The 27,997-nt window shown below is 38.4% G+C and overlaps 8 protein-coding genes across 8 annotated transcripts; 4 read left to right on the top strand and 4 right to left on the bottom strand. All coding sequences in view use genetic code 12, as the record gives it.

Moving 5' to 3' along the window:
• Positions 1–1,761, top strand: PVL30_004755 (uncharacterized protein; the record flags this gene model as incomplete). The annotated part of the gene is made up of 1 exon (XM_061119601.1): positions 1–1,761. One exon carries the CDS (start codon positions 1–3, stop codon positions 1,759–1,761), a length of 1,761 nt encoding a protein of 586 aa, XP_060975584.1.
• Positions 1,762–9,421: 7,660 nt separating this feature from the next.
• PVL30_004754 (uncharacterized protein) lies at positions 9,422–9,727 on the top strand (the record flags this gene model as incomplete). Its single annotated transcript, XM_061119600.1, has 1 exon — positions 9,422–9,727. One exon carries the CDS (start codon positions 9,422–9,424, stop codon positions 9,725–9,727), a length of 306 nt encoding a protein of 101 aa, XP_060975583.1.
• Positions 9,728–10,663: 936 nt separating this feature from the next.
• Positions 10,664–12,424, bottom strand: PVL30_004753 (uncharacterized protein; the record flags this gene model as incomplete). Its single annotated transcript, XM_001524847.2, has 1 exon — positions 10,664–12,424. The coding sequence occupies one exon, from the start codon at positions 12,422–12,424 to the stop codon at positions 10,664–10,666; it is 1,761 nt and encodes a 586-aa protein (XP_001524897.2).
• Positions 12,425–13,247: 823 nt separating this feature from the next.
• On the bottom strand, positions 13,248–17,204 carry CCC2 (Cu(2+)-transporting P-type ATPase; the record flags this gene model as incomplete). Its single annotated transcript, XM_001524846.2, has 1 exon — positions 13,248–17,204. One exon carries the CDS (start codon positions 17,202–17,204, stop codon positions 13,248–13,250), a length of 3,957 nt encoding a protein of 1,318 aa, XP_001524896.2.
• A 1,246-nt stretch (positions 17,205–18,450) lies between these two features.
• On the bottom strand, positions 18,451–20,883 carry PVL30_004751 (uncharacterized protein; the record flags this gene model as incomplete). Its single annotated transcript, XM_001524845.2, has 1 exon — positions 18,451–20,883. One exon carries the CDS (start codon positions 20,881–20,883, stop codon positions 18,451–18,453), a length of 2,433 nt encoding a protein of 810 aa, XP_001524895.2.
• Positions 20,884–21,213: 330 nt separating this feature from the next.
• PVL30_004750 (uncharacterized protein) lies at positions 21,214–21,738 on the top strand (the record flags this gene model as incomplete). Its single annotated transcript, XM_061119599.1, has 1 exon — positions 21,214–21,738. One exon carries the CDS (start codon positions 21,214–21,216, stop codon positions 21,736–21,738), a length of 525 nt encoding a protein of 174 aa, XP_060975582.1.
• Positions 21,739–21,787: 49 nt separating this feature from the next.
• Positions 21,788–24,388, top strand: PVL30_004749 (uncharacterized protein; the record flags this gene model as incomplete). Its single annotated transcript, XM_001524844.2, has 1 exon — positions 21,788–24,388. One exon carries the CDS (start codon positions 21,788–21,790, stop codon positions 24,386–24,388), a length of 2,601 nt encoding a protein of 866 aa, XP_001524894.2.
• Positions 24,389–24,539: 151 nt separating this feature from the next.
• PVL30_004748 (uncharacterized protein) lies at positions 24,540–25,829 on the bottom strand (the record flags this gene model as incomplete). The annotated part of the gene is made up of 1 exon (XM_001524843.2): positions 24,540–25,829. One exon carries the CDS (start codon positions 25,827–25,829, stop codon positions 24,540–24,542), a length of 1,290 nt encoding a protein of 429 aa, XP_001524893.2.
• Between the last annotated feature and the right edge of the window lie 2,168 nt (positions 25,830–27,997).

Genomic DNA, 27,997 nt, shown 5'->3' with positions numbered 1-27,997 from the left:
ATGTCATCTTCAACAAAAGATTCTAAGACCTCTAATCCTACTCCAAGGAGTATCAACCCTGGTCCAAGTAAACCAGACCTTGCTGGTGTCGACTCATCTTCAATTTCCGGGCAGTCTATTTCTACCTCGGGAAGAGCCGATATGAGCGAAGGTGAAGATGAATCTCCTGGTTTGAAAAGGACAGAAGCTCCTCAAATAAATCAGGTTGAGATTAACGAGATCTTAGACTTGAAATCTGAGATGATGATGATGCAAGAGCAGATGAAACAAATGACTGCTATGTTTAAAGCCGCTATGATTCAAACAGTCCCGCAACTTAGCACTCCTGTACCAGCTAGGAACGATGAGGCTAACAAGGCCCAGATTTCGGATGATAACAACAGCATAACCCTGCCAACTGACGTGCAAATGAAAGTTCATCCGGAAGAACACACATTTTCACCAGGACGTAACTTCCCTACCTCGAGGCCACACTCACTCGCTTCACCCTTGACTCACCAATCCCGTCAAAGTGGTACTCCTAGTGCTTATGGATCTGATAGATCTGTTGCATCTTACGATGGTATCCTTTACCATGGAGAAGTAGTCCATAGCGGATTCTGGGTTGAAGGCCATGAAGAAGCTTGTCAAATCATAAACGAGGCAAGACAGAGGTACCCTCATGGGGAAGACGTCAGGGTAATTCCATACATTCGAGTCCCAGACATAGCTGTCGAAAAGGCATTCATGGCGTACTACGACAAACTCCTTGCCAAACAAGGGAGAACTCAAAATGACAATATGGCACTCGGTCAGTATGACATTGCAAAACGTGTCCCTTTGAAGTTCTCCGATGAGGAAGGTTTCATGTTCTGGTTAAAGTCGGTTTTGTGGCACAAACACACCTACGGTGTTCCTGATAAGCTCATCATTAATGAGTTAAGGAACGGAGCTAATTTGACGAAGTCAGAGTCGTTGAAGGACATGATTGAGATGTCATGTAAGAGTGAGGGCCCCTTTGAACAACCGGTGGTTGATTACTTACCTATCTTGGGCAATGGGGGCACTCCTCCAGAAACGAACCAAGTTACTGATGTTATGACTGCTATCCATGATGCTTTGAAAAAGAAACATAATCCTAGAGTGAAAATGACCATTATTGGTATTGCTGTCAAAAAGTATTTGAGGATCACCAATACATCTCACCTAGCACAGGAAACATGGATCTCAATCTTTAAGAACCTTTTCGAAAGGATGGGTAGTGTCATGGATCAAATAATCATGTATATGACCCCGGAAGTTAAAATCGAAAAGCCGGGAAGGACTGGACCAATAGTCACGTTTGAAGATGCGTCGATCATAAAGATTGGCCTTGGACTCCTCAAGAATAAACCTAACGATAAAATCATTCAAGGTGTCAAATCATACGATTTGACATTTGAGAGGATCTGGGATGCTGTTAATGCAACATTTCAAACGAGGATGCATCTTATCTCAGATGACGAAGAAAAAGATGCCGGTACTACACTGGTGTCTAAAGGTGACAAATCACAAAAGACTACTAAATGTAATTTTTGTGGAAAGTACAGACACACTGTTGATAGTTGCCACTTATTGGTGACTGCTTTGGATGAAAAGTTGGTAAAGAAAGTCGATGGGAAGTATTACTTAGCAAACGGTGAACCGTTGGTCATGGATTTCTATAAGTGTCCCCTTTTAAAACACCTGAGCTTGAAATCTCTAAGTTCTAATGCGAGGCATCGCACGCCCCCAACAAAGTAAGTCCAAGGCAGCACAAGTTATGGAGGTAGAGGTTATTCCTAAGAGTACAGTCACTAGTAACTCTAGAGAAAATACCCACCACGAACGATTACCGACAGAAGTGATGCAATCTAATTCTCATATAATGTCTGATTCAATAGATGAAGTGATTAAACCCGGACCCATCATGATTGATGACGTCCCGGTTTACTTGGTGCACGCAGCCAATGCTCAATCTGCTAAGAAGGTAGTGAAGGATTGGACTGCGAAGAAAGCCCATCTCCCTAGCTCGCGAAAAGATGCTCACAATAAGTTGAAGGCTGATAAGGTGAAACAGCAACTCAATGCAGCAGTTAGACAACGGCAGGAGATGGAGAGAGTGGAGCGTGAAAGCGCACCTAGCCCTGTAACAGAGCAATCTATGCAGGAGTCCCGACGGGAATTAGACACTGAGTCCCCGCCGATCGGAGAGCAGTCTCCACCCTATGACTCACATTTACCATTCCTGGAACTCCAGTTTCCAGATGAAAACATAGACGTAGACCCAGACTACGAGTATGAAGAACCTAGCTCGGCTGGTATTCGGTTCGAACCCTCCGCACTGACAATGGATAGGGAATTAGAAAACCTAGCCATGGAGGACACCGTAGATCCTGATGAAGAGTTAAAGTTATTCCTATCCGAAGGAAAAGGAATTGAACAGACTTCTACGCCACCGGAGAATGGAAACATGATGAGTCACCCTCAAGAAGAAGTGCCTAAGGTGAAATCTGACGTTGTTGTTAATGAACCACTTAATGAGGAACAGGCAAATGCTACCGCTGATGATGGAGTTGACTCCCCAGTGGCTGACGATTCAATTAAACTCTTTAGTGTCGAAGACATCTTGAGAGAGAATCAGCTAGATGAGCTTGCCAAATTAAGTGCAACGTCCGACCAACCACACCACCTTGCTGACGATTCCACTGATCCACAGCGGAAAAGTCAGCGCCGAGTACGTACTAGTAAATTGACCATACTAGACAAACAGGCTGCATTCAAAGATGCCATGAAACATAACTTCTTCGTGTTTATGGATCTTTCGAAGTATTTGGGAATGCACGATGATGCTCGAGCCATGATGAGAGAAAGTACTAAAGCTATGTTGGTTGACAGAGATGTTTTGCAGAAAGCCCTTAAGGATGGTATTGCCAAGTTCAAGAAGAAACCAGTTGTTACTGAAGTAAATCTGACGACCACTTCGACAGGCTACCACCAACCAGGGGTCACTCAAGAACTACTCTGTTTCCCCGCATCCATACATGGCCGTAGGATAGAAATGAAATACGACACCGCGGCCCAGTTGAGTTTGATCAACCCGCAAACACTAAAAGGGTTACCAATTAAGCCTTTTCCCTTGAGCCAGCCAGTATTTGTTCAAGGTGTTAATAATGACACCAAAGCAATTACTCAGGGAGTGTTTTTAGATGTTACTGTCCATTTCATCTCCTTACCTGCAATCCTCTATTTGCACGAGCAAATTCCTGTTGGTCAGGTACTACTCGGGTTGCCATTCCAAGATGCGCACAAACTCTCCATTGGGTTTACTGATGATGGTGATAAACGAGAGTTACGTTTCCGCGCGAATGGCAACATTCATAAATTCCCTATTCGTTACGATGGGGATTCTAACTACCACATCGATTCATTTCCAACTGTCCAAGTGAGTCAAACCGTCGTCATTCCTCCCCTTTCAGAGATGCTTCGACCTGCATTTACCGGGTCTAGGGCGAGCGAAGATGATATTCGGTATTTCGTGGACCAATGTGCTGAGGTGTCTGATGTCTTCTACATTAAAGGTGGAGACCCTGGCAGACTTAAGCCTGAAATACACCCTCCCGTTCGTATCAACTTGCGAGATCCGAATGTTCACTGGCGGATGAAATCGATCCCATTAGGATCTAAACGTACCGCTGCAGTAGAGATTCTCCAAGAAATGATACGACAGGGGCAATTGGTCTATAGTGATGCGACTTATCGGAACCCATGGTTTCTCATAAGTAAGAAGGATGGAAGGCATCGATTGTTGATTGACCTTCGGGAACTCAACAAAAATGTGGAGTTGGAAGGGGGTCACCCACTCTCCGTGGATGATCTCACTACAGAGATTAGTGGTTGTTGGTTTATAAGTACTATTGATGTGCAGAATGCGTATTTTCAAATACCATTGGATGCTGCTACTAGCGATGTTACCAGTTTTAACAGCCCGTTAGGTTTGTTGAAGTATGCTGTCCTTCCTCAAGGATATATCAATTCAGTAAGTGAGTTTAGTTCTATCTTACAAAAGATTTTGAGCCCAGTTGCGAAGGATGTGATGTGTTTTATTGACGACATTGCCATCGTGGGTCCCAAAGTAGATGAACTTACCGACTCACTGGTTCGAGAACACCTAGATAAGATTGTCGAAGTGTTCCGTCTTCTAACCAATGCTGGCTTGAAGATTAACCCTGCGAAGTTAAAGATCGCTGTACCTGAATGTGATTTTCTTGGATACCATATTTCACCTGCAGGGAAAACGTTAATTAGGGGTCAAGTGGATGCATTATTGAATTACCCACTCCCTAACACGGTCAAACAGCTAGAAAGTTTCCTTGGCTTGGTCAATTATTACCGACAGTTGATTGTAGGGCATGCTGAGTTGACTGCTCCCCTCTACAACTTAGTCAATCAAGCAAGGAAGGAACCCAAGCATCAGATTCATTGGGATCCTACAACTAAGCGGTTTTTCCACCAAATCATCACAGTACTAACCAACCAACCGATTCTCCAACCCCTTAATTTTAAGGACCTCATTACTGTCCACACTGATGCTTCGACAGACTCTTGGGGTGGTGTGTTGCAAAACACCAATGCGGCTGGAGAATCGAAACTAGTCCTGTGCTATTCTGGAAAGTTCCATGGTTCTGAAAAGAACTATACTATTTACGAAAAGGAACTTTTCAGTATTTATAAGACGTTTGATGCAATCCATCCACTCTTGTTTGGATTTACTGGGGTCATTCATTTGTACTGTGACAACAAAGCTCTTGTCCTTGTGATGAATAAACCACTCGATAATTCACACTTTGTAAATCGGGTTTACAAATGGTTGAACTTCATCAGGACCTTCAACTATCAGATCCATCACATTGATGGACTGAAAAACATCATTGCCGATGCTCTTAGCCGATGCCACACGTCTACTCCGCAGACTGATCATTATGAGGTCAGAGAAGCTATTGCCGAGTTTAGGGCGAAGTTGGATCCTAAAGTACTAGCAGAAGTTAATGTTGTTACCATTGAAGCTGAGCCTAATAACAGTTATAAGAAGATCCCACTTCAAGCGCTTAGAAAGTACCTTGAGGCACGTACCATTCCCGTTTCGCACAACGCACCTGCTGACGCCAGACGTTTCATCAACCGCGCACTAGAGTTCTATTTACATGATGGAATCCTTTACAAGTTAGGTCGGACCGGTTCATACACTCGACGCGTCGTTTATGAGAACAATCAGGTTGAACACATATTCAATCTTGCTCATAGAGATCGTGGTCACCCAGGAGTTGAGACTACGTTCAATCTAATAAATACTGGATTCTACATTCCGAACCTCTATCGCAGACTTGCCGACTATATCAAACGGTGTGTTTATTGTCAAAAGGACCAACCTGCAACTAGGCAGCGGGATCCATTGTACTTGAACTACCCGGCTGGTATGTTTCATACAATCGTCTGTGACTGCGTTAAGCTCCGTGACGCTACTGTTGTCGTTGCACGTGACGAATTTCTGGGATGGCCCGAAGCTCAGGTTTTACCAAAGGTTACTGCAGAGGCAGTAGCCGACTTTATTTATTCAAACTTTATTGCTCGTGTAGGAACCTTTAGTGTTTTGAAAACCGACAATGGTCGTGAATTTCACAATGAGGTCCTCCAGCAATTGCTCTCAAATTATGGCATTTCTCCATCTTATTCTGTACCGTACCATCCGCAGGGGAATGGGATGATCGAAGCGTCGCACAAACGACTTATCAGATTCATCAAACTGGTTCCAGAGAATAAGAATTTGAGCAAAGTTTTGAATGCTGCATTGTGGGTGGATCGTACTACGGTTCGTAAACGTACGGGATTCACACCACAATACTTGGTTTTTGGATTTGAAGGTAATAATCTGCTCCAATCATTGATGCAAACACCATCTGATATACAACAATACACGGAGGACGAACTATTCAAGTTCCGCGTTGGTCAGTTTTATTTCCGTAAACAACAGGAAGACTCTGCTAAGGAAACTCAACGCCGCGATCGGGATCATCAGAAGGAAGTTTTTGACAAACGTTATGACACTAATGTACCGATCAAGAAAGGAGACTTAGTCTTAGTTTACGATGCTGCTACCAACAAGATGGGCTTGAATTGGTCGGGTCCTTTCGTTGTCCGGAAGGTGCTGTCGAGGATTTACTATCTTAGTAACCTCCAAGGCATTCCCATGAAACGTCAGTATACTAGGGAGATGTTGAAACCGTTTGTTGCCGCTCCGCTTAGTACTACAAAATGATTTTCTACTTTGCAGGGGGGGAGGCCACAACGGTTATCATCAATTTGTACAGTTATTTTACCTCAAATCAATTTTTTCCGAAATGCAATGAAAATAAGGCCGTATCGCTCATTCAGACTCTGAAGGGGGGGAGGATGTCACAGTGCGACACACATTGGACGCTCTGTGCCCTCGTTTCCGCTAAGTGAATATTTGGAGAATATTGCACGACATAGGAAACTTGAAACTTCAAACAAGATGAGTTTATATAAATAGGAACGAGAAGTGGTAAAATTAACTTATCACTATTATATAGAAAGATCGGAAAAAATATAGATTTTATACGGTCAACTACATTGAACACAAATCACTAGGTGAACGTGCAGAGTGTATACTCTCACGATTCTCCTTACTAGTGACTTTGTATGAGACAATTTACTCTCTTAACTTATGAGCATTGAGACCTTTATAGGTGCGATCATTGACAATTACACTTAGTTGGAATATAGCCTATCAAGTCACGAACTCAAACCGCTGGTATCGGTGAGCTACCAGCTCAAACCGATGCTCAGCAGTCGTACACTTGTTACTTGTGACAGTGCTATGCGACAAACACCAATATTTTTTTTTCTCTCTTTCTCTTTCTCTCTTGCACTCTCTTGCACTCTTTTTTTTTCTGTCCCATAATTTCGCAACAAATTTTATTTTATTTTTTATTTTTTATTTTTAATCTTTTTTTATGGTTTGGCAATTTTTGCAATTTTTGCTAATTTTGCTAATTTTGCAACTTTTGTTGATGTCGTTTCTTGTCGTCCACCCCAACAATGATAGTTGAAATGCACATTTAGGAAGCAATTTTACAGTTTGTTTTGTAAATGCATCGTACCAAACTTATTAGAGTCAATCTGTGAGCCTCTTTTATAGTATAAATTGCACTTTGGCCAGAACTTGGAACAGAGATATATACCATTTGAACATGTTGGACATTCCTGTTTCTTTTTTTTTTTTTTAAATTTTTTTTTTTGCTCTTCTTTTGGTCGTTTGGTCTTTCGGTACCTTTTCATTTTTTTTTTACTTTTGTTTTTATTTTGTAATAAAGGTATGGCTATTTCGTCATCAGTCAAAGCTACGATTCTAGATCCGTTTGAGTCTCTTTTTGAAAGAGCAATGAATTTCTCGACTCAAAGCCACTTGATATCAAGAGATTGCAAAAGCTTGGTTACTTCTCGTCAATTATTCGCTTCCTCTTCCCCCCTCCCCCTCTCGGTCTTTTAGAGAAGTAAACATGAAGAGCATCGCCTCGTTCAAAAAACAATAGCTCAACCTATATCCAGAGAGTGAAAATTGCTCTACCAAATTTATGTATATACATATATATGCTTGTGATGCAAAAAAAACATTCGTAGTTGCACCTTAGATTAACAAACAAAAAAGTATTGACAAAACACACTTGTTCATGTAATTTCCGATAATGGTGGCAACTGGTTCCAGGTATTGTTTACTATTTCCTTTTCCTCCCACTCTTCCTCCTCCTCCTCCTCATCATCATCATCATTTCCACCTTTTATTCCCGGTACTCACATTGAAAATTTCTCAACAGTTCTAGACTTCTCTGGGTGAGCAGCTCTTTTTTTTTTGATCTTACGCTTCTTTTATTTTTTAAAACCCACTTTTGTCGAGTGATTTTCCCCCTAATTCTTCTAGTCCCGCTCATTTGGCCCATCGACTGGTCAATGTGTTTGCATTCCTAGCTGTAACATATGCGTCGCGTTCTGTATAACGGAATTGTTGTTTCTTTTTGTTTCTTTTTTTTTTTTATTTATTCTGGTAGCAGTGGAAGCGCACGCAGAGAGGGATAAAGGAAGAAAAGTGCAAAATTTGCACGAAAGCAAGCGAATCGAGGTTGGTTGATTGATGGGTTGCGTGGGGAGGAGGAGAGGTGGGAGTAATACTCGAGAGTGCATCAAGTGGGATAATAGGGCGAGGTAAGTAAGGGGGAAAGGCACAAGTAAGCGAAATAATTAGAGCAAAAGCGAGCAAAAGAGTGCAAAAGCGAGCAAAAAAGAGGTAAACACAACAAAGATGGATACTCCATTGTTCTATTTTGTTTTAATTTTTAATTTTTTGTTTTATTTTGTTTTTGACACACCATCTCATAAATATAGACACGCATTGACATTGACACGAGACTTTGTTGATGTTTCAGATTGACAGTCTACTGTTTTTTTTTTAATTCACTATTCTTTTCAATTTTTCTATTTATTTATTTAATCTGGTTTTGTTTGCATTTATTAGTTTTTGTTTGAATTGACCAATTTTGTGACGAGAGCGAAATCTTTTCATGTTTTCGTTACTTTGTCTTCAATATATTGTTTGTTTACCAGAAAGTCAAAGACGACAACAAAGTAGTTGCTAAATAAAAATGCAATAGAAGCGCTTAAGAGATACAGCAGATATTACCACTGGCACTACCTATAGCACCACTAGTAGTAACACCACAACTAAAAAACAATAAACTACAGCAAGATGCAAAATATTCTAAGCAAAATGGTATTGTCAATTTTCTAAGTACTGTGGAAAATATAGTGGCTATGAAACCTATGCTGCATATAGTGAATATAGCTGTGCTAGCATTGTTGGCTTTTCATGAGATCATATCTTTGCTCGAAACTTCACAAAAACAGACTAGAATATGAGAACCAAAGCCAAAGGGAGATACAGAGACATAGAGCAAAAACATAAACAACAAAACAAAGTACTAGACGAATAGTGTATACTGACTAGGATGCAGAATTTTTCGACAAAGTGATAAAAAAAAAGCACAACAATATGAGTTTTTTTTATTATTTTATTTTATTTTTGCCCATTTCATGATGTATTATGAATAACAACCATAGCAAAGCCCTTGGTGGCGATATCGATACAAACTCACCTGGAAAAACTATAAATACCACTGGACAACCCCAATCATTTTGAAATCCAAATCCTATCCAGTCTTACTTTTTTTTTTCTTTCTGTTTTGTATAAATCAAATCAAACTAGAATACTACCTATTCACTAGATTCATTTCATTTATTCATTCGCTTTATTTAACCAATTACTACTACAGTAACAACACAAATTATCAAAATGCAATTCTCAACTATCGCTTTAGTCGCCGCTACCGCTGCATTGGCAAGTGCAGACATCGTGACAGACACCGTGTCTTCAGCTACCTTGGTCACCATCACAGACTGTGGATCAACCGTCACCGACTGTCCAGCTAAAACAGCCCAAGAGCAATCCTCATCTGTTGCTGCAGGTAACTCCACTGAACAAGCAGGCAACTCCACTCAACCAGCAGGTGTCTCATCGTACGAGGCAGGTGCTTCAAACAACCAAGGTGCTATTGGAATGGTTGCCTTGGCTGCAGGTGCTTTGTTAGCTGGTTTGTAAATTTCATGAACATGTAAAGTTGCACCTGCTAATGTTCCCTTCATGTCAAACCATTCTGTTTTTATACCATTTTTCATACATGGATGCTGCTTTATGTTAACTCGTGTTAGTATTTTCACGAACCTCCTCCCATCCCCGCGATAGTTTCATAACGCATGCATACCCACCAACAACACGTGACTGGATCACATTTGGACATAGTTGAATATATATATATATATAATTGCAAATTCTTGTCATAAGATGACAAACCTCAAAACAATAATGATATTTTTTTTATTATGGATATTAAACCGAATTAGATTAGTTTTTAAAAGAATACACATCCATACACATACACACACACACATATATATATATACTGGAAGTAAGTAGCATTTTTACTTATTTTATTCCTATGATGCTTTTTGTTTTCATTCTTGAAGCTATTGTACTGTTTTTTTTTTGCTCTTCAATGTCCAAGACTACCTACGAGTCATATACTACGTGGAAACTGCTTTCTGTAAAAAATGTAAAAAACTAAATAATATAATAATCACTAACAAGGTTTAACTATATATATATATGTATAAACAGGTAAAGACCACACAATAGTCCTTTTTTTTTCTAGGAACAAAAAACACATATTATGAACAATACTGCTAATAATAAGACTGATAATAAAAAAAGAAAGCTCAATAAAAAACCAGCATGACCACAAACAAAGTCAAGCTCCGTAGATGAAAAATATTGCAAACAAGATTGGCAAAAAAAAGAAAAAGAATAGAAAAATAAAAGAATAGAAAAGAAAACCATTGTCAACAACAAGACAACAAACCCAATAATCATTAGGCTTGGTTTAAAAAATAGATGTCCACAAAAAAAAAACAAAACAAAACAAAACACATTGACGGGTCTAATGGAGACCTCTTCTCAAATGGAAAACTCAACGAGGGTTCATGCATCCCCATTTGCGGAATTTATGAGCTGCCCTGGGGGTTGTTTAGGGTTACCCGCCTCGGCTTGCAAAGCTTTCAAAGAAAGTTTGGGAATGTCATCTTTGAAAAGATGGCTCAAGTCATAATGACGCTCTAGTATTAAATCTCCCCTCTTGTACATCTTCCCTTTGATATGTAAAATTTCACGCTTTTCATTGTCTTTACTTTTCGCATCCTTACAATCTATCTTCGTTGTATCCTCTTCTCCTTCTCCTTTTTCCTCATCTTGTTCTTCATCTTCTTGTTCTCCTTCCAAAGGTTTTTTCAAATTTAAAAATTTCGCCTTGATACCGGCAATCTTCCCTCCCTTCTTGGGCGTCTCTTCTTGAGATTCCTCTTCTTCTACCTCGCAATCAGGTTCCTCTTTCAAATTGTCGTTTTTCGAGCTTGTTTTCTTTTTCTTCTTCATCATTCCTTTAAGTTTTGATATCATACTGGTCTTCTTGTCACCAGCGTCACCATCTTCACCATCGTCACACACTTCCTCCTCCTTTTCATCCTTACCATCTATGTCACCCTCGCACACTTTCTCGTCATCATTTGCACCATCTTTACATTCTTCCGCAGAATCAATTGGCTCTTGAATCTCACCCGCAAAGTCACTAGCGCAATCCTCATCTACCTTCTTTTCTTCTTCATCCTCTTCATCCTCTTCCTTGTCGAAGGGTTTTTTGGACTTTGAAAATTTTGCCTTCAAGCCGGCTAGCTTCCCAGCTTCCTTTGGCTCTTCCTCTTCGCATTCATCATCTGATTCGTAGTCTACATTATCAGCACCCTTGTCATCAACCATATCGTCATTTGACTTCTCCTCTTCCTTCTCCTTCTCCTTCATCTTCATCTTCTTCATTTTCATCATCTTCTTCATCATCAATTTTTTGAGTTTTGACTTCATACCTTTCGTCTCTTCACCGCTTGAATCGTCTTCAGCTTCCTTTTTCTCATCATCATCATCATCTTCTTCTTCTTCATTTTCGTCCTTCAAATGTTCAGACAAATCACATTCTTCATCGTGAATGTGATCTTTCTCAATTGTCGGGGCTTCGGCTCGTTTATTCTTTCCATTATGCAATACTTTCCATTCTTCTTCTTCTTCTTCCCTATCTTCTCTATCTTTTTCTTCAACCAAAGACTGTAATCTTGCATAGTCCGAAAGCTTTTTCGCCGAATCAGTGTCCTGTAACTTCCGTGCTTGAACAGCTACCTCCTTTTCATGCAATACACTGGCAGCATTTAAGCTCGACACGGCAAGAGCTCCCATTGCATCAATAATATTACCAGCACCATCATCATTGCCGCCCATACCATCCTGAATACTTTTTATCTTGTCAAGCATCGACAATATGTCCTTCAAAATTGTAACCTTTTCAATGGTGATTTGTTTTGCAATCAACAACAATTGCCAAAACATATCACTCAAACCCCCAACTTCTGAATTTGCATCAGCTTGAGCTGGAGACGAATCTGACTCCACTATTGGTGTTTCCTGCTCTGAACGTTTGCTCCTTGTCTGACCAATTTCACTAAAATCAAAACGAATACCTCCTTCTTTTTGATCGTCAAATGCAGAAACAATATCCGATCTTACACCGTCTTTGGAATTGAGTTGAAGTGCAAGTGCCATGCGGTGCTTCGACCCATCGCCACCAAGTTCTTTGTCTCTCGGTCCAATTGCGAAGGAACTAGCAACTGCAGCAATATACAATAAGTCATAGATTCTCATAGTGAATGTGAATACGCCAAGGAGTTTGAGCTTTGGTTTACTGAAATAAAAAAGGAAAAGAAAAAGGATTCAAATTAACCAAAATCAAATCAATCCAAACCAGACCAAATCAAAACGGGTCAATGAGGATCCTTTATATATGTTTTTGACGACATAGTTACCATACCTTGCATTTCTTGCTCTATTCTTTCCAATTCTCCTAGAATCTCAAAGTTTCCTCATTTAAATTTCAGCCATACCATTGAAGATTGTTCTTAATGACATCTAATGAAGTACTCTGATAGCCTTTATCTCCTTTCTTTTTTTATTCTTACTGAATATAATTCAATTGATGGACATATTGCTTGACTAATTGATTAACCATTTGCTTGACTAATTGATTGATCAATCTTTTCTTGATCCACTTCTACAACATCTTCTTTTTTTTTTTGTAATGCTTCACAACCTTTTATAAAAATAAATTCGTTCTTTCCTAAAAAAGATAAATTTGTTTGGTATTCTCTTTTTAATTAAGCATTTGATGTAAAATCGAATTTACTGCTCTTTCCCTTGCAACTTTGTGATAGTTTTCAAAAGCTACGAATTCGATAAAGAATAAGAAATATACCAACCCTTTTTTTTTATCTTTATTTTTATCTTTATTTTGTTTTTTATTCCTCCTTAGCTTTCCAAATATAACAAAAATCTTTTGCAGGTAGTATGTACTCTTATAATTCACTAAATTATATCTACGAGTTATAATTAACCTATACAAAGTGTATTTACAAAAATTCTTTTGTGAGAAAAAAAAAAGTTGATTTTTGCATGCGCTCTTTGCTGTTGCTCAAATCCCGCTTGCAACTAACTCATACGAAGAAGCATTGCTTAGTTGCGGCGTTCTTCCTCTTTTTCCTCCTCCAACCTTCTTCATCCACAGCAAAATATTCTTCAAGCCCATACTATACCCACTTGTCACCTTACGTTGACACGTAAGAAACTCTTCTTTGGTGCCGTTTTTCAAGCTAAAAACATTATCAAAAGTAGATCCAAGTTCCAAATCACGGGAGCTTCTACTCTTGCCCTTGATGCGTGGTGGCTGCCAACGCTTCAATAGTAAGGAATTAAAAACAACACTCAATGAGCTACACATCATTGCAATGCTAGCAGCAACTGGTGGAAGCATCAAGTTGAATGGCAAAAAGCAACCCATAGCAAACGGCAACATGAACAAATTGTACACGATTGCCCATATAAAATTCCATTTGATTCTCGAAAAAGTCTTACTCGAAATCTTGAGTGCATTAACAACACCATGCAAATCTGTTTGGTCATGTTTCCGACTACCAATAAGAACTATATCTGAACTGTCCATAGCAATGTCCGTGCCTGAGCTTATAGCCATTCCAATATCTGCTCTAGCAAGTGCCGGTGCATCATTGATACCATCCCCAATGAATGCTATACCCACATCCTGGTTTTGATCCTGATTTCCAAGACGTTCCTTGATATTTGTAATGACTTCGTCCTTGTGTATTGGTGACACTTCGTAAAAAATGTTCTCCTCTGACAACCCCAATTCTTTACCAATTCTTAACGCAGCCCCTCTATTGTCTCCTGTAACCATTCCAATTATATAACCTTCATTTCGCAAGTAGTCAATAATCTCAACCGAGCCTTGCTTTAAGGAATCAGACAATTCAATATGGCCTGTGTAAATACCATTTATAACAACAAAAGCCACGGTAGTCTCACTATGGAGAGCATTGTCAGTATCAACATCCTTGAGGAGATTGGGGAACTTGTCTCTTAAAAGCTTGGCATTACCAACATTAACATTATACTTGACTGAGTTCAATGTGACATCGGCCTCAATCCCTGTACCAATCATGACATTAACGTTTTCGATCTTTGTGTCAAATGTATCATCATCGTCAAAATGAATTCCTGCCTCTATTCTTGCTTTCTTTGTTAAAGCACGACCGACAGGGTGCTCAGAGGTACATTCAACAGACCCAATCATTGTCCACCAATCTTTGACTGATAATTTACAAGAATCCAAAGACTTGGAAAAAGCCTTCTCAATCGACATCTCACCAGTTGTCAAGGTTCCCGTTTTGTCAAAGAGTAAAATGTTTATCGAGGTGGATTTTTCCAAAATGTCTGCACCTTTGATCAACACACCATTGGAGGCACCAACTCCTGTACCTACCATCACTGCAGTAGGTGCTGCCAAACCCAATGCACACGGACAAGCAACAACAATGACAGAAATCGCGAGCTGCAAACAAATGAAAAGCTTACCATTCTCCGATTTGCGGAAAATCATGGGCAAGCCATCAGGGTGAACATTATAGCAAATCACTGACCATATTATAAAAGTCGACACCGCAAGGAAAATAATTGTTGGGACAAATCTCGCGGCAATTGCATCCGAGAATCTTTGAACTGGTGCCTTATTGACTTGGGAATCCTTAACCAACTTGATTATTTGCTGCAATTGCGACTTGTTTCCAGTCTTTGTCACTTTGATGTGTATCAAATGTGGACCGTTGATTGACCCACCGATAACACTATCGCCTCGAGTCTTGTATATGGGAAGTGTCTCACCAGTTAAAAAGGATTCGTTAACCTCTGTTTCTCCAAAGACTATAAACCCGTCGGCTGGAATTTTGCCTCCGGGTAAAACAATTGCAATATCATTAGGTTGAACCAAATCAATGGAAATGCTACGCGTTTGGTAATTTCCTGTACAAAGTGAAAAATCCTTCTCTCCATTGTAAGCATCATTGTTAGCATCACCACTAGCAGCAAGAGCAGTAGCAGCAGCAGCAGCAGCAGCAGCACCAGTACCAGTACCAGTATCAGCACCACCACTTTTGATGCTACCTTTGCTATTGCTGTTGTAATTGTTATTATTCTCGTACAACGCAGTGTCTTCTATAATTGTGCACGTCGAAGGAGTCAATTGTAATAAGCTAGATAATGCTGTGGAGGTTGCACCTTTAGCTTTGTTTTCCAATAATTTACCAAAAGAAACAAACGAAATCAACATGACCAAAGTATCAAACAAGACCTTTGGAGGCTTTTCAAATCTTCCAAGCCACACACTTAATGTAATCGAGGCAAGTGAGAATATGTATGAAACAAGCGTAGAAATACTCACCAAAACATCCATTGATGCACCTTTGAAACCTCGCCTTATGAACAAAGTAAATTTTTGGATGAATTTGGAGCCCAAGTGAAACTGTATATAAGTAGCAAGTATGAGCTCCACCAATGAAACCAAATAAAGACCTCTAAACAAAACAAGCCTCTTCCAAAAATCGTTATTTTCCGTGTGCACCAATACCAAAACCGGAATTCCCGTCAAGAGACTTTGTAGAAAAATATTTCTCCAGTACTGGATATCTTTTGTCTTGGAAAGCAACTTGAGCTGCGATGCCGATGATTGATCTAGCGTATTCAGAACAAGAAAATCAACATTTTCGTTGATTTCATTGAGACCATCAACTATGTCCCTAATACCGAGCACCGTGGGATTATAAATGAACGATAGCTTGTCAAACGAGTTTTGTAAGTCGTGCGCAGAAGCAGTGGCTGCAATAGCATCGTCTTGAAAAGACGACTCGAGCATCTCTTCATCTCGTATTTGCAAATCATACGACTCGATACCGTTTAGACTAGTCATCAACGCCTCAATGTTGTATCGAAGATCTTGTTGATCGATTAATTGATTGACCCCTATAATCGAAAGTGTCATTTCTTCGAGGCTTGACCTATCGTCTTCATCATGAGCAATTACATTCCCTTTGGCATTAGCATTTATACTACTTGAACCCGAGTTAAACTCACTCCTTTTTGAATATTTGACTGAGAAACCACAATCCTCAACAGTTTCTTCCAAAATCTCTTTTGTTACAGAATCCTTATGCCGCACTAATGCTTCTTCTGTAAGAAGGGATACCGATGCTGATTCAACTCCTTCTAGTTGTTCAAATGCTTGATTTAAAGAGCTTGAGCATGCACCACAGGTCATTCCTGAGATTCCAAGCACTGTTTGTACTGTTTGTACTGTATGTTGTTGGTTCTGTGGTTTCTGTGGCTGTTGTGGCTGTTGTGGTTGTTGTAATTGCGGTATATGTGATTCGTTTGGTGACAGTAGTCGATTTGCGTTTGGAAATTTCATTCGTGATGTTTGCATTAGTTGTGGCTGTAGCTGTGCGTCAAATCCACATTCTTCAATGCATTCGATAATTTTTTGCGTTGGGTAGTTGATCGAGTGAGTAACGAGTCCCACCTCAGTAACCAACGATATCGATGCCTTGCTGATTCCTGACTCGCTTTCCAATTTCTCAGTAATAGTGGCCGAGCATGCACCACATGTCATCCCTTGGATGTTCACGTGTGATTGGACTTCAGGAATGTTTGAGGATTCAATCTTTACTTTGGAGAAGCCGAGTTGGGCGAGATCGTCTAGTATCCAAAGTTCATTTAAATGGCGCGCTGGCAGTGAATTGTTATCGATGTTGGTATTCTTATTGTCAGTTCCAATATCGTTGTCATTTCTGCTTATTGTTAGATGATTGGATACGAACCTTGTGTCTATCTTGTTGCCATATTTAGTCTGTAGGGATGTAATAATCTTTTGCATATCTTTGTCTGAACAAGTTTTGTTTAAACTAAAGGTGGCAAATTCTGTATGTAGTTGAGGCACTTGCGACTCTTTCCAAGTGCCATCAGACCCATTACTGCTCTGGGATTTGCTATTGCTGTTGCTGTTGCCGTCGCTGTTTCTAATCATTGTATAACTATCCATAAACGTAGCCGATATAATGGATTATAGATACTTTAGCAAAAACAGATCTTGAGGAACAAAGTGCTAAGGATATAACTCAGTATATATATATATATGTATATAGATGGCTTTTCTGGTGATTCTGGTAATCCTTTTGGTTTTAATAATCTTGATAGTCTTGATAATTATGTGTTATGTTATATTTTAGTGCAGTAGAAAATAAAAATGGAGGGAAAAGAAAAAGTGTGGTTCCACAATAGGTTTAAAAGTTTGACTCTGATTAGTAAGGTGAGTTTCTTTATTTCTTTTTTTTTATTTTATTTTTTAATTTTTTAATTTTTTAATTTTTTAATTTTAATTCTATCTTGTATGTTATAAGTGGAAAGAACGAGTCCAAAGTAGATAAACCCTTCACTTTCTAATAATTTGCAAGCTTAATGTATCAAAAGGGATACAAAGTATAGGAGGAAGAAGAAAAATCGGAAAAAATGGAGGGTTTTCTTTTTCTTTTTTTTATGTTTTCTGGTATTTCTTGAAGTATTATATCTCGTGTTTCTGCTCTAGCTCTTATTAAGAATAATAAAAAAAAAAGAAGATACTTATCTGATGGAAAGAGATAAACAGTTAAAGAAGAAGAAAAAAAAAAATATGAAACGAAAATGATAAAAATTATCAGATCGGCTTGAAGATAAAATAAAACGGAAAAGGCAGAAGAAGGGTCTTTGATTGAATGGAAAATGCAACCTAGCAGTTTATATATACATTATTTAACTGCTTTCCACTATTCTGGTCCAATTAACTAATAGATCAATATATATATATATATATATATACTTACATGAAGTCAGGAAACAGGTGTTAACATAGTGTGTTTTAGTACCCATGCGGTGAAGTTGGCCATCGGTGATTGGTAAAGAATGCTTATACTGTGGCCCATGTAATGTGCGATCATCGGCTATTAGAACAATTGTTAAAAAAAAAAGAAATGCGCAATAATGACACAAAATAAGTAAATCACGTGCATAGCTCTGTATATGTAACTATGTTACCATACATATATATATATATATATACATATATACTTATGTATACATACTTATGTATACAATTCCATATAATCACATGACCAAAAGAATACAAAAAAAAAAAAATTAAAAATCATTTGACTATAACAATAAAGATAATAATATTGACCATTGCAATTTTCCAAAGAAAAAAAAAGAAAAAGATAATCTATATCTTACAATATTCACTACTTCCTTCCTTTAGTCCAGACGCCTTTGCTGTTTTTTCCTAGACCAGTTCCATGATACTTGTGAGACAAATGCTTGTATGCCTGCTTTGTATCCAATGCTCTGCCTTGATCATCCTTATAATTCAACGTAATTTTTGGTTGATACGACTCGTTTTTTAAATCAACAATTCCATGAGAATCGCCATTATCATCTTTTGTGTCGTTTCTCGCTTTTGCGCTAGCCCTCCATTTATTATTAACAAGATTATTCCTTGTGCCCTTACTGTATTGCGCGTTTGATCTTTTCAGATCATTTAAAGAAGCATAGTTATTGCTACTTGTACGACCACTTTCCTCACTTACGATCCCCTTTTGCTTTAATATTTTGTCCAATTGCTTTTCAAAGAATTCCGCACGATCAATTTTGGAAAGTTTCATATATGTTTTATCCTTCTGCAACTCTTCTTCTAGTATTCTTCTTTCAATGCTTATTTTCATCGCCAACATTTGCTGCTTCTTTGCAATTTGCTCTCTATACTTCCTGCTGCTCTCCTCATCTTGCGTTGTTGATTCAATAACTTTCCTGGTTTTTAAGAATTTGAGAGTATCAGCAAGACCACCACTAAATACAGGACCATCATCATGTAACACTTCTTCACCTATCTTTGTATTACCAGATTTTGCTTTCTCATCCACACTTTCATTCACATCTTTACCCTCGGCTCCACTTTCCACAATCATTCCTGCTGCATTTGCAGTTTCCCGAAAAACTGCACCACTTGACATTGAACTTGAATTTTCAATGGCAATTATAGTATCCGTTTTGTCATTTGTGTTTGTCATGCCAGCTCCATCATTCATTTGACTAGTAGAATCCACACTTGACTTATTGTAAGTGCTACTCAACAGATCTTTCACATCATTTGCTTGGCCTGCTATTCCATCGGACGAGCTAGGAAGATCGTCGAAAAGATTATTATTATTATTATTATCGTCATTATTATTTTCATTATTATCATTATTATCATTGTTACTATTCTCATTTTTCAATTCAACTTCTGGCTCCTTGGCAAAACCATTGCTTAAAAGATTCAGCTCCATTTTGCTCAAAAACCAATCGGTATCTTCTGTGTACTGATGTGAGCTTCTGACAAATGAAACACCCTCCTTTTCATTATCGCCCGCTTTATCCGCATCCTGGTTGCCTGATGCTGTAATCAGCAACGCCAATTCTTCAGGACTCATCTTCTTGCGCCTTTTATTTCTTGATTGCATGTTGAGATTCAATAATGCGCCATAATCATCATCGACTTCCTCCAAATCTATCTCAACACGTTCCGCTGGAGGCTGAAGTGGGTCAAAAACTCTCCTTCTTTGACTCGATTTACTGGACAGATCCAACGGCTTACTCCTCTTGATTCTTTTAATTCTTTTGATTTTGACTTCTTTTGTTTGTCTTATTCCTTGAAAGCCATCCTTATTTTCTCCGTCTTCTCCATCAAAGTTGTCAAAAGAAATTACTGTTTCAAATCCATTTCTCGTGGATTCTTTTTTGTTCGTTTTTGCAGAGTTCACTGTTGGGCCCTTTTCAGAGTCATTTGCTGCTTGAGTAGAAACAATGACTTTACCTCTCTTAATAACCGTATTTGCGCTTAGATCCTCGATATCACTCATCTCGTTATCATCTTCACCAACTGGTGTATAATGCCGACCATTGAATTTCAACATTTCTGCCTCCTTTCTGTCCTTCAAGCTGGTTTGCAATTTATGCTCCGTCACCAATTTCTCATTAATCAAAATATCATCTGCATCTTCATCCAAAATCTCAGTATCCTGAAGCGTGAGAATATCGTTATTGAGAAGATTACCTACTTCACGTTTATTGTGGCCAATAATCGCATCAAGATCATTTTCTTTTCTTCGATTGGCTGTTATTTTGCTCACCTGGCCCTCTTTTTCAAAATTTATCTCGCCTGATTTGGAGGACCCTAAATTTTCCAACCAAGAATCTGTATCAATTTCCGTTTCATTTTGGTCATCACGATGTTGATTGCGATGGGTATTTAAAGGTTTATTATGCTGTGCCGTTACGTTTTTGGCTTTCAATATCCTTTCCTTTAACTCTTTGTCTCCCCTGCCAACTTTTGTATCTAGCGGTAGTTCATGTCGCAGTTGTGTTTCAGAGGTTGTTTCTAACGGTATGGGCTTTAACCCAATTGACTTTCGCAATTTATTAGTTTCTTCAATTGATAGCAGAATGACATCATTTTTGGTTTTTTTTTCATTTGATACATTTGTTGTGTTTATGACGTTTGCTGCATTTGATGTACTAGATGTATTTTGCTTAAAGTTTGGCAGAACAGATATTTGTGATTCCCTAATAGGAATGGGTTTAAGACCCAAACTCTCCCGTAACTTGTTTGTTTCTTCTATTGAAAGTTCCTCGTGCATTTTGACGTTTGATAGTTTAACCACTCCATGTATATTCTGTTGCTTGTCAGTATAAAAATGCTCCTCCCTTTCTATCTTGCATCGCGCACATTGTTTACAACCATATCGATTATTCTGTTTCGTTTTTTTTTTTTGGTTTTATTTTCCAGTTTTAGTCAGCCTGTGACACACATAGACACACATAGACATACATAGACAAACGCAAACACACACACACACACACTCACACATAAGTTCTCTCTCTTTGGTGCTGCAACTATATTGACTCAGGCTTTTCTTTTTTAAAACAGGTAGATAAGCATTGGCTTTCACTCTGTTCTTGTATATACAATGCCAGCACTTACGGATCAATATGATGCCGAGATAGAGTCAGCACCCATCATAGAATATGATCCTTATAATTTGGACATGAATGCTGCCAACAATGACGAAAACAAGAAAGAGCTGCTGAAAGATTATCGAGCTTTGTATACGAATCCCAATTTACTATACGAAAACTTGAGGAACTTTCACAAACTACGAACCGAATTTCCATCAAAGTATAGGGAATGGTATGAACACAAGGACCCCAACTTAATTGGCTACGTCAAATTACCAAAGTATATGAGTGTTTCATGTCGAGAACTTTTTGTACACTTGCAAAAAACTCTACAAAATTTGGAAATCTCCAAGATTAACAAGAGCGGTCGTCAACATTTCACATCCGCAGATAATATAGTTTACTACTTATCGGCCCTTTTGTCCATCGCTGTGCCACAAATCATAACTTTGCTCAATGATGTATCGCCTAGAAGGCTAATACACTCAAAGTTGGTAGACTATGGATTATTCACAGTAAAAAAAGTCGCTTCCTGAATCTCAATTTTGCCTCTATACGGATATACCACCCAAAATCATCAAAACAATGACAACGATGACCGCGTTTGACGAAGGGCTTCTGATAATTGGTTTATGCCTCTACTTGAATCCGGAAACAAAAAACAGTTTATATCAGATATTTGTTAATCATAAATGTCCGGAACTCCGGTACAATGCTGAACCACTGGCTGAACAGATAGAGGAGGATACATTTGAAAAAATAATGACTGAATTGAACATTGATATCAAGAAATTAAAGATGAAGGAGAGCGATATAGATAATGAGGTCCAAACGACTCTTATTAATGGAGCGAATTCGCTTGTTGATATCGACCTGAATTTGGATTCTTTGGAAAAACAAAAGAAGAAGAAGAAAAAGAAAAAGAAAAACAAAGAGACAGAGTCGAAAATTACGGCAAAGAAGCAAGGTACTCCACCGGAGTTTTCTGATAAGAGTAGTGGAGACTTTGGGGATACTGGAGAAAAGGACTCAAAGATTCTTGCGAAAGAGTGCAGAAAACTAACATTGCCACTATTTCTTCCAGTGAACCAATTGATATTAGAAAAGATGGAGGAGCATGAGATAACAGATGAAATGAGACAAGAAGACAAGAGTGTTTCCAACACGAGCAAGCAAGATGTAACTGAGGGGAAGGAGATCAAAGAGAAAGCATCGAGACTGGAAGAAATCGACAAGAGTAGCCAAGGGCCATTAATTTTGAACAACGGTGGGAACAATAAAGATAATGATGAAAAGAGAAATAATGATAATAATAATAAGAAGAAGAAGAAGAAGAAAAAGAAGAAGAAGGAAGAGGAGGAGGAGGAGGAGGAGGAGGAGGAGGAGGAGGAAAAGATGATGATGAATAGTAAAACCAATGATGGCGATGACGAAAATGAGGAGGATGAAGAAATAGAAGATACTGACAACGAAAACAAAGAGAACAGTTTAAGTTCTCAAAACATTTTCAATGCGTTATATTCAAAGAATCTAGCTTCAACAACTTCAGCACCTATCAATGCTAAGTCCTCATTATCGGTAAAGACAGATTCTTCATCTTCATCTCTCGATAGAGGTACTGCGCAAAATAACGAAGACAACGGCGTTGGAAATAGCGATGAAGATGAATATTCTAAATTTGTTTACGATGAAATGGATCTTGACCCCAATTTCATATACTTGGTTGAACATTTAGCCGATTGCTTTCCTACGTTTTCGAAAACAGATTTGAAAATTAGGCTCAAGTTGACAAATAGTGTAGAGGAGTTGATTGAAGAGTTGTTTATTGAAACCGAGCTGCATGAAATCCAAGAGCAAGAAGAATTTCTCGCCCAACAACAGCTAGAGCAGCAACAAAAACAGCAGCATCAGCAACAGCAACAGCAGCAACAAATCAGCAGTTCCAAGTATGGCGAAGAAGCACTAAAATTACACGAGATATTTCCTCAAATAAGCTTGCCAATTATAGCTAAACGGTTGCAAAAGAATAATGGCGATGCTGAAATGACAACGATGAGTCTTTTGGATGAGCCAGTTGAAGCAGAGTTTACCACCAAACAGTCCCAGAACAAACAAAATACAGCTAATGAATGGTTTCAAATCTCGACGATGGTTAATAGGGTGAAATCCTTTTTAGATATGAAGAATGATAGCCTCGGAGGTCACCAGGGCGGTGAAAATGCAAACAAGTACTTTCTTGAAGATGAAGAGATTACTCATTATGCACGTAAAAGTAACGGCAACTATTTCGATGCACTCACAGGAATCATCATGAATTGCCGTCCAAAAATTCGCAAGGAAGTGATTGTAGCGACAACGAAGAAGAAAGTAGGTGGTAGAGTTCAGCGAGGAGGGTCACGCCTGGCTGCAAATCGTGGTAGAACAACTACAGAAATTAGAGTCGTTAGCACAGATTACAAGTACAACCCCAATGCAACAGAAAGCAAAGAACTATGGCAATTCTACCATTCAAATCCAGATATGCAAATGTTGGACAAGACTTTTCTCATTAATGCTTTAGAGTTTTTCAGAGGCAACTGCGATCAAGTTCTAAGCTTGGCGTTTGAGTTGGCACAAGAAAAAGGTCCAAGCCTAAGCCCATCGTGGAGTACTGGAATTAACAATGGGTTATCGTCAAAGGGTTTAAAGACTGCGCCGATAAAGTTTGCTCCAAAGCAAACTACTGATTCGTACTTGATATTGGCACAAAAATTCAAAACTTATACAGCCAAGCGAAAAGCTAGCGTACCTCTTTTTTCATCGTCTTCTTCTTCTTCTGCTTCTTCAACCAGTGCTTCAACAATAATTAAACCTTCGGGACAGATTGAGCGGTTAAACACGTATATTGGAACGGGGCGTTTGGACTTGCACAACTTCAAATTGGTTGATGCTATTCAAACAACCAAACTTGTATTGTCTCATTGGTGGGACCAGGAGAAGAAACAACGAGAGGAACAAGGTCAATTACAAAAGTTTGGAAACTTGGCGCAGTTTGTTCATGATATTGAGATTATAACTGGACGTGGTCTCCACTCAGTAGGCGGGGTCAGTTTGATTAGAAAGTATGTTAAAGAATACTTGGTAAGAGAGCGTTTTGTTTTTGACGAACAAGTGGGTAAGTTTGATGTTAAGGGTAAGCGGAAATAAGTACAAGCATGAGTGATAACAAAAGAAGAAATAAAGAAAGAAGGGGGAAAGAAAAAAGTAACATAATCTGAATATTACTCGATCTACTGCGAGAGTGTTTACTTTTCAATTCTTCTTCATTGATAATATATCTAAAAAAGCACATACTTATTTATACATATTTGTTTATAAACTCGACAATCCGTACTACACCAAAAAACTCCTTTCTGTCCAAGTCCTTTAAGGATAATCTTGGGTTCCTCTTCAATTTGGAAGCAATGTTGTTCTCAAAGAACAATGTTGCGTCATGAACACCCCAGGGCTCAACAAATACTTGCACATGTGCGCCATTCAAATTTCCTCCATTATCTTCGTAATTGTGCAACTTGGCATCCAACACGCCTTTGGAGTCGATTTTTTGTTTGATCAATGGCGACTTCAATGCATATTGGCACCATTCCAAGATATCATCTCTAAACACTTCGTGTTCGCCCAACACGACAAACACAGAATGGCCCTTATCATTTAGACTTGGTATGTCTTCCCAGTCGCTGTATTTATAGGTGAGGTTGCCTGGTGAGATCAACATGTCCAAATGGTCAAGGTCCTCTTTTTTGATCTTTTGGTGTCCCGACTCTTCATAGTAGCGCAGGTGAGTGACGTCGCCAATGATTGCCTTTTGTCTATCTATTTCGTGGAAATAGCGATATTGGATAATGTCGCGTTTGGAGTTTTCGAAATACGACCATCCTTTGGTACCTTGGTGTGGTTCTGGGTGAAGTTTTACCCATGGCGATATCAAGATGTTTGATTTTGGCCAAGGGAGTTTTTCATTTTGCTGTTGTTTGAGATACTGTAAAAACGTTATTGCCAAGTGTCCGCCGGCAGAATCGCCGATAAGGCTTATGTTTGTGTTTCCGTCTCTGATGGTTAGCTTTTCGTAAACTTCTGCCAATTGGTATAATTGTGTTGTTACTGGTGCTCCGCGGCTCGCCAACTTGTAGTCCAAGAATACCATTGATAATTTCAGTCTTTTTTCCGAGTCTACCAAATGGTAGATGGAGAGTAGTGACTCCAACTGTTCGGGCATTGTTTCAATGTAGTAGCCACCACCGTGTAAGAATATGAGAATAGGGTCATTTTTGCTTCTGTTTGTAGCTTCAACCAACCAGAAACTCTGTTTGTCGTATCTCTTGCCGTAGTTGTTCAAGTTTCTGGTCAAGTTGGGGTATAGTGTCTTGATGAGTTTGTTGATGAGGAAGTAGTTTGACAAGATGCCAAGGATGTGGGCATCCTTGACTGGCATAGATAATGCTGTTCTATATAGTTGTAGTTTTAATGAGTTTCTCAAACTGTTTCTAAACTTTTCATTTATGCCTCCCACAAAGGGGTATCTCAAGAGTACCCAAAGAAGTTTGATGGGGATGCTCAATAGAACATAAAAAGCTCTAGCTGATAACATTTCCTTGTTCAAAACACAATGGTGAGGGAGGGAGAGAGAGTGGGAATATGAAGATGCACGTGAAAAGTTGAAGAGTCAGTGTGCGTGGGGAAGTAAAGTAGGTGTTTTTCGCAAGTGTGGATTCACGTAGTTGTTTATAATGGGTAAAGAGTTGGGATGTAGCAAAAGAGGTTATATAACTACATTGTTATAGCGTGCAAAAGAAAAAATTACATGGGAAAAGAGTGTCAATATTTATAGCTTTGCAATTGTATATTGTTTTAGTTCAAAGTATGTTTGTGTGTGTGTGTGTGTGGAGTGGGGGGTATAGACGGATAAGGAGAGTGTGTGTGTGTAAGTGAGTGAGGGGCAGACAGAGTTAAAACCGTTGTGATTTTCCCCTCTCCTTCTCCTTCTTCTTCATCTTCTGAAAAATTAAAATTGAAATTACTATATACATTATATACTAACCAGAACAATAGAAGTAAAGAACCATGCGATAGATAGAAGTGTGTGTTTTTTTTTTAATACCCGAAATAAAAAGTGACTATGTATATAACTGTGTGTGTGTGTGTGTGTGTGCAATTTCATTTGTAGGAAATGTTTTTACTTCTTTAAGCTGTTCCGAAATGTGGGGTAAAGTGATAATTTCCTTTGTTTTTCGACTACTTACTACTTACTACTAGTACTACTTGCTACAACCTGTGATAAGAGGAGGTAATATAAAGAATTTGTAAATATTCGGTGAAGGAGTATTTCGGTGACTGACAAGGTTGAGTATGGAATTAGGTCTTGGCCAAAGAGACATGTTGATTGATGTAAAAAGAGAAAAAAAAAAGTAGTTAGTTAGTTAAAATTTTTTTTTTTTTTGAAAGACATAACCATGAATATACTCAGGGTGTGGACAAGTGGTTAAAAGTGTTGAAGGGAGGAATGAGAATTTTTGTTTAATTTTTTTCTTTCTCGTATTCCAGAGAAAATAAATTTCACATGCACTTTTGTTGTTGCTGTTCATTTCGAAATTAACAATATTTCAAATTAGAATCTTCCTTAAGGATACACATTAGTTTTGACTTTTGATATATTTTGTTATATTTTTTTTTAGTTCAAGTTCCTTTGACATTGAGATGGGAGTTTTAAGAAATTTTGAATTTTTGTCGTTGACTTTCTATTTACTGTTTTGTGTTACGGTCAGGTAAACTCCGGTCGAAGATTCTAGAGCAACACACCAGACTCGTCTTTTTTGATTATTGACGTAATGATTGTATAATACAGTGCAAGAACCTTTGTACTTTTTTTTTTAACTTGCATTTCACAACTATGTTGATGGTCTATACTACTTATCCTACGCTAGATGCTTGTTCTTAGACTCTTTACTGTTTATTTTGAAGTTTACTGTTCCAAAGCTCTGGTGTTTTACTTTTGTTTCATCCAATCCACTGCATTTAAGGAATATGTCATGGGTTTATTCTCTATTTCTTTATTTTCTTTTGCCCTTGGCTTCTTTCTTTCTGGGTTTGTCTTCCGTGGCCACCTAATCAAGAGGCAAAAAACTAAAAAATAAAGAAGAGGAAGAAGAAGAAATTAAACAAAAAAAAAAACTGAATATCAGACTGTATGCTGTAATATTTTTTTATTTATTTTTGCCCTCATTTATTGTTGGTGTTTTTTGTACTTGTCTTTGTTTTTTTTGTTTTGTTTTGCGGTTGCAGTAGCAACTTTGCATACAAAAGAAAAAAAAAAGAAATTGGAGATCAACCCACATGTGCCAAAAGCTTACCATATTACAGTTCTTGATTGGTGTGTTAGCCTAACAACAACAACAACAACAACAAAAGAAAAAGAAAAAGAGAAACACGAAGATACAATATATATATAGTAAGCGCAAGTTATGCCATCACGGTAAATTGACGCAATTTAGACCGAAAGAACAAAAGAAAAAAGATTTACGATCGAACGGACTACAACATCAAAAAAGTATAATGTTTTATTAACATTTGCTGTTTTAAATGAGAAACAATTGATTCTGATACATTTACAAAGAAATAAATTAAGAGATAAATTAAGAGAAAAAGAAAAAAGAAAAAGAAAAAGAAAAAAAGATACAAGAGTATGACTATAGTTACCCGATGGCTTCTTGGCCTCTGTGTGGTGTTCTAGTTCTAGTTCTAGGTTCTCCCTGTCTTTCT

This window comes from Lodderomyces elongisporus, chromosome 6 (genome assembly GCF_030384665.1).
Source record: "Lodderomyces elongisporus chromosome 6, complete sequence".
NCBI classification, from domain to species: Eukaryota; Fungi; Ascomycota; class Pichiomycetes; order Serinales; family Debaryomycetaceae; genus Lodderomyces; species Lodderomyces elongisporus.
The sequence above is the reverse complement of the archived record's forward strand: the minus strand, read 5'-3'. Positions and strand labels throughout refer to the sequence as shown.